Source organism: Apteryx mantelli, chromosome Z, assembly GCF_036417845.1.
Source record: "Apteryx mantelli isolate bAptMan1 chromosome Z, bAptMan1.hap1, whole genome shotgun sequence".
Lineage (NCBI taxonomy): Eukaryota > Metazoa > Chordata > Aves > Apterygiformes > Apterygidae > Apteryx > Apteryx mantelli.
Window position 1 is genome coordinate 52,230,468 of NC_090020.1, and position 15,823 is coordinate 52,246,290.

The 15,823-nt window shown below is 35.6% G+C and overlaps 1 protein-coding gene across 5 annotated transcripts in view; it reads left to right on the forward strand.

Annotated features, from left to right (window-relative positions):
• Positions 1-15,823, forward strand: part of ARB2A (ARB2 cotranscriptional regulator A) — a 271,256-nt gene that overhangs the window by 187,934 nt on the left and 67,499 nt on the right. For all 5 annotated transcript variants that reach the window (XR_010886917.1, XM_067315874.1, XM_067315873.1 and 2 more), the window contains 2 exons: positions 2,718-2,834; positions 6,113-6,197. Coding sequence is in view for 4 of the 5 variants with exons in the window: in XM_067315874.1 (XP_067171975.1) it covers positions 2,718-2,834; positions 6,113-6,197 (202 nt within the window). In the remaining variant the exon portion in view is untranslated. The remainder of the gene's footprint in view (positions 1-2,717; positions 2,835-6,112; positions 6,198-15,823) is intronic.

The window sequence follows — 15,823 nt, forward strand, 5'->3', positions numbered from 1 at the left end:
AAGAAGGTTGTAAAGCTGCAGTCTAATCAAGTAACTGTTTTATATGTCTTGCTATTTTTCCTTTGCGACCTGGACTAAACAAGCACAAATAATCACTGGCCAGAAATTAAACAAAAGCAGAGAAATTATTGTAGCTGTCTCCTTATTTTCACAAGGCTATGCCTCCTTTTCTGCCATCAATCTGACTTTCTGAAAGATTTTGGATCCTAGAGCTGTTAGAACCTTCCTCCACCCCAGTCCCTCTTAAGTCGTTTGTCAGATACAACTGTGTCATCCCCCACATTTATACAATGGTACTGATGATTCTGGTCAAGTCATGGAAAGTGGTGGCTGGTCAGTTTAAGGAAAGCGTGTGTGCTGGGAAATGTAGTTTGCTCCACTTTCAGACAAGAGTAAGCTACACAGTAGAAGGCCATTTCTAGTGTACTAACTGTGTGCCTGCATAGGACACTTTCTACGTAGTGCTAAGTAGCTGGAGCTCTGTAAATTTACTCCCCGACTTAGTGTGCACTAGCTTTCCTATGGAGACCAGCCTAGTGATAGTTTCTGATCATTATTTTCTATAGTGTATTTAAAAGATCAATATTTTCATACATTTTGCAGAACTGGACCACATTTGGGGCCTGATGTAATCATAAGGAAATCATTGTAGCTAACGTATTCATAATGAGTCTACGTTCTGTTGAAATGGACTGGTTGAAGGTCTGAGTAAACCAACCCTTTGAGACACAAAACATATATACAGTAGATTGAGACCTGTTCTCATAGCTTTTGGGAGGGGGATTATAATGTTGATAAGAATCTTTGTTTTAAGGCTCCACCTTACTCTAGAGCTCTGGGATTTCACCCTCCTTTAAACAGAATCACTGATGATTCTTTCAGTTGCCTGAAGATGGTTGTGAGAGATTAGTTATTCTCATATAAAATTTCATACTGGAGTTCTGGAACTTTGCGTTCTATGGAATTTTCCTCTCTTCAGTTGAATTTTTTTGTATTTCTTCTTTCTTGGTAAAAAAGGGGAAGACAAGTGTTTTAACAGTTAAAAGAAAGAAAAAAATCTGTTTTGCACATCATAATATATAAAGTGAAATCTAGAGCTCAGGCTGAACATGCCAGTATTATGTTATAGCTGAGTGAAGCTCATCCTTTTACAATAGATGCTATTTCGTCCTAAACATGTGATCTCCTGTTTTGTCCTGTCCTCCAAAAGTCCTAGAAATTAAATGTGCCTCACAGGAGGGTAACTGATGAAAAAAACTAAATCTGTGGAAAGGCTTCCACATGAAGAAAGATTGAAGCTCTTAAGGGTTTCTTAATCATGTAGAACTGACATCACCAAGGATAAGATACTGGGGTAGATAGACCCCTAATTTTATCTGGAATGGGAAGTTCTACATTAATATTACCTGGCCAATAATGGTGAATATTTTTCATTTAGAATATTGGGTTACACTGATTTTAAAATACACATAATGAAAAGGCAAGACACAATAGTTCTGAATATTATAATGCTGTTAAGGTAGCAGTTGCACAGAATTGGAAGAGTATTCAGTGAAAAGGATTTACGTGTGTGATATTTCAAAGAGATCGAGATTGTATATGGTATTGATAAATGCTACTTTTGCATCAAAAATCTGGATTGAGGTGTTTAGTTTCTGATGCAAAAAATCATTCATATCTCCATTGTAAAAATCTTTTTTAGAGCAGTGTTTTCAAAGATGCAGCCTGTATGCTGAAAAGCGGTTACCAGATCATCAACAAAGAATATCTAGTTTTAGAAATATTGTATGTGTTGCCGTTTATACAAAAGCAAGTGAAAAAAACATTAATTTTAGTGCAGTAAACATAGTGATAAAGACACAAGTTGCAAAATACTGGTTTTATAAGTATAATTCATTATACTTTCTTTGATCCAGTGTTACAAATTAGGGTCACTTGTGTCAGGAGATTAAAACCTTTTTGTCTCTCTTTGATATCGAACTATTCTTTTTCAGTCCCTTTTATCTTGCAGAACAGCGCTGTGCAACAGAGCTACAGCATCTTTGTCAGTTCATTCATGTTATTTGCAGCAATCATTTAATTGGTTTTAGTACTGATATTGTTTAGTCATACTGTCCTTTTTAACAACAGAGGCTCTTTAATATCCTAAAAATGTTGAGAGGCTCTGGTGTTAGCTGGGTAAGTATATATATTAGAGAGATCACAAAGAATTTTGGGACCATGGTGGGAGTGCAAGGTAGCTAAATTGGATAGAAAAAGAAAAAAAACATACAAGTCAAAGTAAGATTGTACATCAGAAAAACTACAGCAATCTACTGAAAATTAGTAGATGATAGTTGTGAGTAGCTTACAGTGAACCACGGGTACCAGCTTCCCTGAAGCACAGAAATAGGAACTTGGAGAAACTTGTAAAAGGTGTCCTCAGGGAATCTTCCATTTTTTCACTATGATACCTTTAATCCTAGAATTGTCAAGCCACATGGAAAATAATAGGACTGAATAGTTCAGTCAGTTAAAAGTTAGTATTATTTCTTTTATCAAAAATATTAGGCCTTTCTGTATTTCTAGAGCTGTTAGGGTTTGTATAAACTTTAAAACAAGTGAAGTCAAGTATTGAACTTGTATTACTCTTTTTTTTTAATTTAGGATCATTATCTGTGACTAAGCAGATGCTATTCAATAGAAAGAAAGAACTTAAAGGCAATATTTTTTAACAGATGATTCAACGAGAGGCAGAAGTAAAGAATAAGGTAACTGCTGTGGCATTGACAGACTCTGTTCACAATGTGTGGCATCAAGAAGCTGGCAAAACTATTCGAGAATGGATGCGAGAGGTGAGACTGATTTTTTTTAAAGAGATGGGGTATATGCATCTGTATAAGGCTTTATAAATATTACTTCTTCTACTGAGCACAGTTACAGAACGATGGAAATTGTGTGTCTAGACCTGCCCCTAAAATAGAGATTAAAACCATTTTTGAACTTCAAAATTACCAGTCAAAAATAATAAGAATTGACTCCAGTGTTTCTTTTTCCTGTACAGCAATATAGAATATATGCCGTAATAAGACAAGCATGATCTGATAACTGGAGCAAAGTCCTAGGAGCACTCCACGCTCCTCAGTTCTGCTCCTGACTTACTGGTGATGGTGGAAAAGAGCCTTTCAGCTCTTCATGACTCAGGTTGCTGATTTGTATGACTGGCAAAGAATTTTTTCTCTCAGCAGTTTTATGAGATGTAGTTGCTTTTAAAGTGCTCTGAGATTTTCTGATGAAAAAGCAGCATATTCTTATTACCACTGTACAAGAGGAACGGCTAGTCAGTCCAAGATTATCTGATGTCAGTTGATATGGCCAGCAAGCACACTTTTCCACTCTTGAGTGAAGTATGATGGAATGCATTCATTATTCATTTTAATGCTTAAGCGGGGGATTGATGAGATTAAAAAACAGAATTTGTAAAGTGAGACCAGCTACGCTCTTGTTTATGAATCTCTTTTCCAGGTCAAATAAAGCTCATATTTGTGTATTCTACATTCCCATTTCAGAATGTTAAAACAATAGGTATGTGTGGCAAATATAGTTTATCCTGAACCTTCTGTTAGATATGGCTTTTTCCCATGGATTTAGTGAAACATTTGTATAGACAGTCTATTCCTGACTTAACCTTACAGTTTTATAGGCCATGACTGATGGGAATAGAGAATCACCTGGGATGCAGTCTGACAGCTCTGACTTAAATGTTAAAAATATAAAGAATGGTAACCCCTACAGGCCCTGTCAGAAAAATCCCCATTTTCTTTATGGGAAATCAAAACCTTAAAATATATGTTATATAGTAAAACTGAAAATTTTAAATCCTGTAATTTGAATCTGACAACTCCATTTTTCTTTAAGCATTTACTCTGAATAAGACAAGTGCATTACCTTTAATTTCATTTGCAGAAAGTAGATCTTAAAGAATAAGTTAAATGATTAATGACCTAAAAAGTGGATGGAGTGTCATAACTTACATTAGCATTGAAAATCTCCTATAAGAAAGAAGAATTTTACATATGTGAAGTGTGGCTGAGTGGTATTAAGACTAGCATATCACCTGGATATCTCTTACTTTAATCAGGTTTAAGGCTACTGGTAAAATGAATAATAATTAAAATATACACCTCATTGCTGCCTGTCTGTAGGGCTAATTGCTGTCATTGAAAGAATGAATTGTTAAAAAAGTAATTCTTCATTGAAGCTATCTCTCCTGTATCATTGGTGGCCTATTTTTAGTACCTATAGAAGTCATGATTTTTGAATTTATTAGGAGCTGTGATGAATGATAAAACAAATCATCCATTTACATATCTTGACACTGCTTTCGAGAATACTTATTTCTTACAGGCAAGTGTCACATTGTATATAAAAGCTGGTTAATTGTGTGCTAATCTTCTGTGTTATCTCGAGCTCTCTGATGTAGTATTCTATCAGTAGTTAATATTAATTTTACTTATTTCAGATGAATGTAATACTTCATAAAAATTCTACTTTTATAATTTCTGCCATCTTACATTTGCAATTTCACATTCAGCTGTTAATTAAAATTATACATGCAAATTATAAAATGTATATCTACTTTAAACCTTAAAGCCTTTGTGAAACATAGAAATAGTACAATTTTAACCATTTTTGCTAAAAAGTTACATTACTGGATAGTGTGTTTGTTTTCATGGTGGGTTTTTTTTCATCTAGTTCAATAGTTTCATTGATCTGCTGTTTCTTACAAAATCTGCCATGCTTTGTGAACTTCACTTTCTAATCTCAGACAGCAACCCTTCCTTTATGTTGTTCCTGCTCTCCCTGGTCCCAGAACAGTAGGGTTGCCTTGACAAATCTATTCAAAAGCCATTCCTCGGCCTTTATTGGTGGGGACTGAAGCCTTTGAAATTCTCTCCTCACTGCAACACAGCTGACATCTTCTTCCAGACAGAATGAATTAAGGAAATACAATAAGATACTTGATCTACCAGTCAGGGATCTTTCCACAGTGAGGACAGATTCCATGGTGCACAACTAGGGCAGCAAACATCTACAAATACACAATACATGCTTGTTTACCAGAACAGCAATTGGCTATTTTTACAATCATGATTGATGCGATGATTTTTTAGAAATCTGTCTGAAAAATCATTGGGTCTTTCCAAAAAAGTTGTGCTTTTTTTTTTCTTTTAATGAAGTTAATCAGGCTTCCCGAAAGGGAAAACTCAGATTTGTAATAAGTAAAGCCATGCAGATCTTGTAGTTCAGCTGGCAATCCTATTAAAAATGTATTTGCTTTATAATTAAATCTTCAGTTCAATAGATTTGGAATAGTTTCAGCATATCTTATTAAAGGTGTATTATTTAATACCTTAATTCATGGTCTTCTCTGAATAGATTCCATTTAGAGTAAAATATTTTAAAACTTCACCCCATTCAGAGATTCGGGAACAAAAGGTAAATGTAAATGCTCCCAAAATACAGTTCCCCAAAGACCAATATTTACATTTTTAAATGTCTATACCAATTCATCTTAGCTGTATTGGCAGTTATTTGAACATTAATCTGCTATCTTTGTTGCTTTCACTCAGTTATAATTTGTTGTTTTGTAATTTTACAACCATTCTCTCCACAGAATATTCCATCAAGACACCCTGAAAATTTTACTTCTTAATATTTACAGGCAAGCGGGCCGAGTATTTATAAAAATACTTATTTAACAAATAAGAGATTTAAATTCAAATTAACAGAGAGCAATGGCTTAAAATGCTCCTGTTGGTCCAATCACCCACTTACGTCCACTTGCGCTCAAAGTAGCACTTAAATGCATGCTGTTTAAGAACATTACCAATTTTTTCCTGAACTACAGTCTTACTCTTTTTGCTTATTTCATATGAAACTACAGTATTTAAGCATCAGTTAGTATCAATAAGACAATGTAGTTTACATTTCAGTCACCATTGGGACTGCAATTTAAATTAGGTGCAAGTTTGAGTATTTTGATGTGATCACTGTCTTTACTTACAAAGTCTGTATTTATTTTTGCTTTAAGTTATTGGCTTACCAGAAAATTGTCTGTCTAATATTACAGAACTGTTGTAACTGGGTGTCTAGTTCAGAACCACTAGATACATCAGTAGAGTCCATGTTGCCAGACTGCCCCCGTGTCTCTGCAGGTATGTGTTTTCATTTGTTCAAGTGTACATAAGTGTTTGTGCCCATGAGTAACTTGGTTATTTAAAAATACTGTTGTTTTTTACTTTATTTAAGCCTTCTATGGCTGAATATGGTTGAAAGCATATGACTGACTGAATGCAGTTATTTTACACATTTTACTCTTTATTTTTCACTTTGTCTAGTATTCAAATTCTGTTTGCTTAGAGCTTATATTTTATAGTCTTGTCTTTGGGTTTAATTAATTAATGATTTATAAAAGCTTAAGAAAAATTATAGATATCATGAAAACTGGGAAATTCATGATTTTCACTCAATAGATATCTAACTTTCTGTAGAGAAGAGATATCTAACTTTCTGTAGACAGGAAGAACATTTTAAGAAAACATGTTAATGAAAGGTATAAGTGAGTGAAATATGACACTTTCCTGAATTCTGATCAACATAAATCTGGTTAACCTAGCAAATTATTTACAGTCTCCAAGAATCTTGGTGTGAGACGTCTGTTGTTTTGGAAATACTCAGCTGCTGTCTTTCATTTGTGAATCCTAAATCATAAAAGAAGCTTAAAATAATATACAGAGTGCTTTGTTAGCGTGTAATAGCAAACACACTAGCATTTATTACACCAGTAACATTCCAGAAATTAAATGTAATTGTCAATGTAACAGGAAAATCTCAAATCTCTATGGTAAAGTAATCTAAAATACAGAAAGCTGTTACTGAACTTCCATGTTTCCTAAAAGCCATAGGTAGCATATTTTTTACCTATATATTTTTTCTGTAAAATCAGGTTCAAAGGAACATACTGTCCGTACAATATTAATTTAAAAGCTGGGACGCAGTTTGGCCTCGCTCTCTGAGATGCACTTGTTCGTTTGACAAGTGATTTGACAAGGGATTCGTATCTGTCTAGATACGTGAGGTTGTTAATGAGACCTAACCCTGCAGATGAAGTTTAGTATACAGCAGGATATTTTTAAGGCTTGGAAAATGTAGTTGTACATTACTTGAGAGCTCACAACACCAGAGACCTGTAATCACATTTGTACTGTGGAGGTGGGACCTAACCATGCAGATCATCAGTTCTGTACAGACTCAATGAAATGGCATTCTTCAGTGGTTAGGGAAATGAAATATTACTAAAAGTTTCATAGATTCCAAATTCATATACCAACTTTCTGCTGCCTTTGGGAAGACTACTACAATTTAAAAGAAAAATGTTTCTTAGTGGTAGAATTCTTCAAAAAAGAATTAACTTCCAATTGTGTGTGTGTGTGTGTGACTGTGCATATTACAGAGGTCATTTTGGTCAGGTAGGCAGGTGCTTGGATAGCAACCAGTTCATATTTACAGTACAATTGCCAATACTGAAAGTCCTCCATTGGAGCTTCTGTTCTGTTTCTTTTTAGTCATCCTATGAAAATAATGAAAAGATATGATATAAAAGAAGTCCTAACTGTTATTTAAAAAACAGACTGACACTTTAATAGGAGTATGAGTAAGTCTGATTTTACATTTCTATTGAGGAAGGGTCATAGTGGGCATAATGTTTATAATCCGCTAAATGAAGTTCCAGCTCCATTGAAGTCATTGGCAAAAATGTAATTTGGTTAGGGTAGGATTTTAGCCATTAATGGTTGCAAAAGTTGGCTATTTTTAATTAATGCATACATACAATGCCACTAGATTCAGATTGCTGGTGTTTTAGAAGTTATTGTAACAGAGTTTGGATAATGATTTAAATGCAAGTTAGATATTATCATCTTGGTTCTTTGTAAATAAAGACGGTTTTAAATAGTATAGCTTTGTGTGACTATTGCTGAATTACCAGTTTACTCATGTTATTGTTCATATTTCTTGTATTCATCTCTTACATGGGCAACTGTAAGAGATTTACAGAGGAAGAAATGAATAATTCCTACAATGTTTTTATATGAACAATGGCATAAGTCTGCATTATAGCTATCTGTAATAAATTGATGAAATGTTACTAGGTGTAGGAGCATTAGTATTTAATGTAAGAGATTTTATTTCACTTATTTTCTGAGAATTGCAGTACTGAAATAGCCCACACTAACGTACTGGCAGCATTGCCCTTGGTATTTAAATGAATAACAGTGAGAGCAACAAGAGCAACAGGAGATTTTTTAAAATAAATCCTTTGCAGATTCACTTCTATTTTCTACTTGGAACCCCAGCTTTTATTTGTCTTCATACTGAGAAGTTCAGGACTAACTGCTTCTTGGTCAAATCTCATGAGCCAGTGTTTCCATAAAGGGTCTGATATTCAGACATTCAGCATTTTGGGGATTTATAGGCAACCTCTGATTGTTTGTGAACAGTCTATATTTCAGATTATGTCACAGTCTCTTGCTTTTTTTTTCCTTACAAACCACTAGAAAGAAATAAATGGCCATCAAACTGGAAGAACAACAAGTAATTTGATACAGCCGAAGTGATTGAAGCTTTCATGACAGATGGTATCATGTTACTGCTAACCATACTTGTAGTTCCCTGTATATAACATTTCTGAGACCTTACAGTGTTGCATCTAGTTCTGGAGCAGGGAGTTCACAAACTCTTTAGGAAGCCATCCTGTTGGAGCAGGTGCTGTGTAGGAATGGCTTAAAGTGAGGCTGAGGGGAAGCAGGTCCATGCATTTTGAGCTGTGTCCATCTCTATTGCAATTCAGGAGTTAAGTTGCTTTGATTTCAGAGTAGTATCTACACATAATGTTATCCCAGAACAGATATTGTGGTAAATTTTGCAAGGTAAGCGTGGCCTTTGTTTTCCTGAATGGTGTTATCTTTGGGTGTCTCGCAGGAAGCACCTTAGTGTTTGCATAGGATGCATTCCTTAGCTCATGTATTTCTGCCACTGATAGCTTTTTGTTTAGGAGAACAGATTAAACTTTGCAGTATTTTGCCAAAGTGGATATGCACCAACACTTATTTACATAATCAAATAAAAGAAGTTATTGTAGCATTAGAAAAAATGAATTGCCTAATCAAATCCTTTTAAAGTCTCTCTAGCTGACCCCCCAAATCACTAGTTATTCTTTAAACAGTTGCAGTCAATGTAGTTAAAACATCGTAAAATAAGGAAATAACATCAAAAGACAAACAAGATGACACAATGGAATGGAACGTTGACAGTAATCAAGAAAAGCTCTATTCAAGGAAGAGCTTAATCTGGAATATATATCTCTATAATACAAAAAGAAGTGCAAAAATGAATTCATGTAGCTAAATAAAGTGGACTCAGGCTGGCTGCAGAAATTTAATTTTGGGGGACAGATAGGACCCATGTTGGAGGTGCTGGGGACCAGTTTTAAGCTTTTAACTCTGACCAGTATTCTAAGATAGTCCCCAGATACTATTTCCTGGTACAAAACATCAAGCTGGACTTTATATGTTATATATAACATTTAACTTCAGTTAGGCAAAATTTCTAACTAGTGTCAAGCACAACTTTTTTACTTTGAAATTAGAAGAGAGCATTACTGTTATTTCTAACAGGCTGCTGCAGGTGTTTGTAAGGATTTTTACAGATAAATAAATAAAAGGGAAAAATTACCTACCATAAGCACTATTGCACATCAGTAAAGAAAACATGGTAACTGTAATTAATATTCAAATAAGGTGGGGGGTTCTTGGTATATTTGCCTAACTTCCAAAAGATCCCACAGAGTCATGCCTTAACTATGTGGTATGCTGGAGAGTTGTGGAGGATTGAGTTAATACATGAGATGACTGACTGCAGAGGGGAGAGAGTGGTAGTCTTCCAAGCTCGGGTTAAACAGTAAGCTTTGCATATGTCAGCACAGAAACGAGGTACTTCACATTGCAAAGAGGTTCAGAAAGTGACTGTCTTGCTGCTTTACCTTTTTGAATCCTTTGAACTTGGCTCCCTCTTGATGCAGCTTCAGTTTTCCCTAGGCTGTACTGTGCTGTTTAAATATGTCTCTTTCTGACTAGTGGAAAATTAAAGTGGTGTTCCCTCCCAGATAACATCTATTTGTGGTACCAAAATAGGAACTCAACTCACAACAGATTGAGCAGATATGCAGCCATCTTTTCATGCAGCCAAGACCCATTGAAGCTGAGGTTTAAATTCCCTGCATCAGTGTTATAACTTCACTGCGATGAATGGAACAGTTTATGCCACGCAGAACTGCTGTTTCAGGCTTTCACCATCTAAACTGTCCTATCCCAGTAAGCCCTTGCTGCAGTGTGTCCTTGAATCCTGGGCCCCCTTTACCTCTCTGGTTGTATCATGCTGCTGATGTGAAATGAGCTTAAATGGGGAAGGAGGGCTGGTAGTTGTTTCTGACAGAGCTTGCCCTGACAAGGAGCTGGTTGGCATCCACTGAGCCTCTCAATTTAAACATAGCCAAAAACACTCCTGCATGTGTTAAACGCTATGTGCTTTGGGGCTTGGGGCTTTTTTGGAGATAAGTGTAAGAGACTTGCAGTTCAAAACAAATGAAAGATGAGATTCTGCAGAGCTCAGTGAAAACCAGGGAAAGCTTGTCACTTGCTGGTTTTGAGTCCTTGGCATAGCCTGATTTAATATCAGGACAAGAATATGGTACTAAACAGTCCCCTTGAGACTGCTGCTTTGTGCTAAGTAATAGAATAGCATCAATAATCCTTCAGTGGGGCTGCAGTAAATTTAAGTAAAGTTATTCTGGACTGTTAGATCTGCTTAAAAGCACTGATCCAAGAAACTTAATGCGTAACTGGTACAGAAAGCCTTTCTGCAGAACAGAAAACACACAACCGAACCCCTGTACACACTTGTGTAGAACTGTCAGATAAAGCCCTTGTTCCAGAGCTTGTGTTGATAACAGTGAAACCAAGATTTTATCCATTAGGTTCCAGAGGTGATTTTTATAAGCTTTCCCTAACAGCTGAATTTTGCCCACTTTTCTAAAAGTTCAATTTTGTATTTCTATAAAAAGGCCCTATACAGTCATAGACCTACCCCATGCTGTGCCAGTTGCAGGGTTCAAACAGATTGATCCCCAGTGAAGTTAAATGGTGTCTACACTGCTGCAGAGTCTGTACTCAGAGTTAATTACATGAGTAAGGTTTATGACAGCCATAGCAAAGGACCACCTTATTTTTCTGTTTTTTTTTTTCCTCAGCTTTAATTACACCACACTAAACTGCCACTCTTAAACATTTGTGTATCTTGCTCATAATAAACAAGACAGAAGCAGCCATAAGCCATATTAAGCACTCAATCAATACCTGACTCATCTCTCTCTGCTTCTGACTTTTTACTGTTTAAGTTTAATCAGTTTGATGAAGATAGTTTTTTACTATATTTTGACATTAGTGTTTTATGACCAGTGATAGGTATCCAATAACTTTAGTAATTTAAAAAATAAATACAAAAGCATGTATATTTTACAATAAGGCAGATTAGACAATTTACCCATTTTATTAAAAATGTTATATTTGCATTCAGTAGTCATTCATGGAGATTAAGATTGTGGTAATCAGTGTTTACTGTAAACCTTTTTGTGTGCTATGTCTTCATGTTCTTGTAGTTCTGTCAATAAAAGCTTTTTACTTAGGAGAAAAGATAGTCAAGTAATTTGTTTTAAAGTACCTATAGCATTAGTAGCACAAATAGAGGAATGCAGGAATCTGTGAAGGTTGCTTCTTAGCTTTATGTTACCGTTTCCTTACATGCTGGGCATCTTGGTCATACACTCCATTTTTGCTGCTATACATTGTCGGTCAGGGATTGGAAATTATTATGGAAACTTTGAAGCATCAGCCGGTCTTAGCAACAGCTTTGGCAGTTGCTGCACATGTGCACTAAGTCCAACTTTAACTTATGTCTTCTTAGTGTGGAGATAAGTAGCTTTTCACCTGCTCCCAATTCTTCAAAGCAGGTCTGCTTTTAGTCTCCTGCTCAGCCTCAGGTGTTTCAGGCAACTTTCTGTTTCATATATAATACTTAACTGGATGTGAGCTTGTACGGTGTGTTTTGAGTAGCCTAGCTTTTCAGTGCTTTGGAAAGGACAAGTTCTATAAACACTTGCTAAGCAATGTTGCAAGTTCTTTTCCAGAATGTCAGAGCCTCAAAAGTAAATATGAAAATGTGAATTTGGAAATATTAACTTGAATTACCAGATGTTGCAGTGGTGAAAGAAATCGATTTTATAACTTTATATGAGCAATTAGGTGTTTGATATATGGTGGGGCTATTATTTTTTAGGACAAAACACTCATATTCATCAACTGTTCTATAAAATAGTTAATATGTATTTGGGGAAGTACTGGGGATATTAGAGAAACTATTTTATCAAGAATTAATCTTGTACTCAAACATACCTGTTTATCATTGCATTTTTTTAGGGTACAGTGAACTAGTTGCAATGATGTATGTTTGCTGCAGAGTCCCTGAGGCTGTCTCTGACTGTGGTAATAATGAATAATGTAAATTATTAGAGCCAGATATTTCCTATTAAATGTTTGACAATGGTTAGACTGCTGTGACCACTGCTTCCAATACTACTTAATATTGTCTCATTAGTTCTTTCTATATTCCTGTCTGTCCTAAGTCTTATTCTAAGGTGTGATTGCAAAACCCTGGGTTCAGAGACTTTTTGTTCTGTCCTTGTGCTTCATCTTGTGCCCATGCAAAAGCCAGCCGGAGCATACAATGAACATATAAGGAGCAGCCTGTCCTCCTCATGGTCATGTTGTTAAAATGCTTACACCTTTGCCCCTTACTGGTACTTACAGGCACAGTGGCAGTACAACATATAATTAATACATTCATGTTTGGAATAGGCAGACTGACACTTTAAAGACTCTATGATTAGTATAATTCAGTTATTGCTGAAAAGTCAATCTAATATCACTTCAATCAGCACTAGTTTTGTCTGTTGAAGGGGAACAACTAAAACAAATGATGCTTTATCTTCTAACCCTATGAAAATCCTTCAATAAGAAGTGAAGGTGGGATTCAAATTGACTTATTCCTCCAGGGCGTATCAGAATATGCCCTAGCAGAAATAGATATTTATCCACCTGCTGCTTCTTGTGATTGCAGCAAAAACTTTCTTTACATAGTGGCTTGTCAACACATTTTTACACACAATTCCTTCCCAGCCTCTCAATGCAAATAGGGAACATTATATCAGATGATGCACCTTGCTCCTTACTGCTTAATTGGTGGGTTAAGGTGTTGTTTAAGTGTGTCTTCCATAGGGTGGAAGACAAGACCATACTACTCTCTTTTCATCTCCTCTGAAATATCAATAGGCTCCAGTCCAGCAATAGTGAAACTCTTTACCTGGGTCTCAGTAAGTTTTGACTCAAATATTTTGTGGACTGAGGTTAAATATTAGTCTTTGTATTCCAAGTTGCATCCACTTACTCTTAGTCATTTTAAAGGTATTTTCCATGTTTTGTCCTCAATAGCTGTGTGAAGCCAGAATGTCTATAGAGATGGGATCTGGTACACCAGCGTAATTTTTCATAAAGGCTAGAATTCTGCTAGAACTAAGAGCCTGTTAGGAACTGTTCAGGCTCCTGAAAGATATCATCCAGAATTTAATGGCAATTTTTTTTTTCATTGGCATAATATCCAAAAGACCTTTCACATTTCAGCTTGCATTTTCTGTTGGAATCCAAATTGGCAGATTTGGTAGAATTTTTTAAAATGTTTCATTCTAATTGAGAACTTGTGATCTTTTTTCATAAAAGCATATAGTTTAGGCCAGGAAGGATGTTTAGATGACTTAGTCTGCACTTTTATTTAAAGGTCTTTAAATTTTGTTTTTATGATGAAATCTATAACTTGCATTTGGTTAAAGTGTGTCTTCCAGAAAGTCATTCAGTCCTGGCTGGAAGATTTCAGGAGATGGAGAATCCATTGCTTCCCTATGTCATTTGTCAAACTATTAAGAAGAGCAGTTTATTTCCAGTTTGACTTTAGCTGGTTTCGGATTCCAGCCATTCGTTCTTGCTATGCTTTTTTCTACTAACTTAAAGAGACATTTAGTACATTTAGTTTTTCTCCCTGTGAATTATTTGCTGGAATCAAGTCAACTCTCAATTTCTTTTGAGAAACTAAATGGATCAAGTTCTTTAACTCTCACTAGAAGTTACTTTCTCGAGGTTTCGGATGTTTTTATGTGTTCTTCTGTGGTCTCTCCAGTCTTTTAATATTCCTTTTTGAAGGGGACCTGTCTTCGTCTTATCAACGCAATACACAGAGTTCAGATCTTCACCATATGGTTTTCTTATGTTTCATCAACCAAGTGTCACATTAGCCCATTTTATCACCATATTGTAGAGTCTATGTATAAAGGAGCTTGACCATCATCTCCTGATACTCTTTTTAGAACTGCTGCTCTTCATCTTGGTTCTGAAGTATTGTTCTGAAATGTTGCATCTAGTTATTTTTAAAACAAAGAGATGAACACACAAAAAAACCCCACAAAAATAGCTGCAGTCCTCCTTGTTAATAAGTTGTCTGCCAATCTTCGTGTTTACATATATTTTAACACCAGTGAATATATTTACTTCCTGTATTGTTGAATAGCCTTAGGACTGGTATCAATCCCTATAAACTCCATCAGTAACATCTCTATTAAATGGTAATTTCTCCCTGACAACTACATTTGCAGATTACTTAGTTTGCAAGTTCTTAGGATTATTGAGTAGTATTGATTGTTTTAACCTGCTTTCACAAGTAAACAAGAATTCTGCAGTTGTGCCATTTGTCCCCTTCTGAATTTATGAAACACTGATCAATTTCTTCCTAATTTGAAGTTTCAATTATAATTAAGTTTCTCCAAGTTTTGTGAAAATAGTTGGCAGTCTAGAGGAAGAAGTTACTTTTTAATGTCTCCATTGAAGGAAAATGAGGAGTCTTTCTGGAGTTATGCATGGCATCTGAGAATAATCAGCTAGCAAAGCAGCAGTCAGATGACCAGCCAAACATAGCAAGCATGTGGCTCCAGAATAACCCAAAACATACAGGGTCCTTGTTCCAGAGGTTTCGCAAGAAATCTGAGGGGAGCAGGATGCAGTTGCTGGAAAGGAAAGGAAGACAAAAATCCATAGGAAACCTGGCATCATTTGTTCTGCTGTTCAGAATATTCTGGAGAAATGCATCAAATGTCAGACAAAAAAATTAGTATACTCTATTTGCATATCAATCCTTATAACCTAAGCATGTCAATTCATGAAAGAGTGATACAGAGTTTGTTTGTTTAAGACTTATTTTCCATTAAGGCATATTGACTTGAATTAATTATATTTTTGTATCTTAGTATCATTAATAGATTCCAATATCATACAATTGTAAGGCTGAAAGGGATTTTTAGCATTTTTCTAATTCAACCGGCAACCTAAGGCAAGATCAAATATTCATATGTCATTTCCTGACAGATGTCCATCTAATTGGTTCTTTAATAGTCCTGTGATGGAGATGCCACATCCTCCTTGGGCAGTCTCTTTCAAACTCACTAGCTTTACCGTAAGACAGTAGTTACCCTCATCTTCCTTGCTGCATACATACAAGTTCAGGAGCAACTGGGTAAGCCATGATTCCACAGAAAAAGACTTACAGAATTTGGTTTCAGAAGCTACAC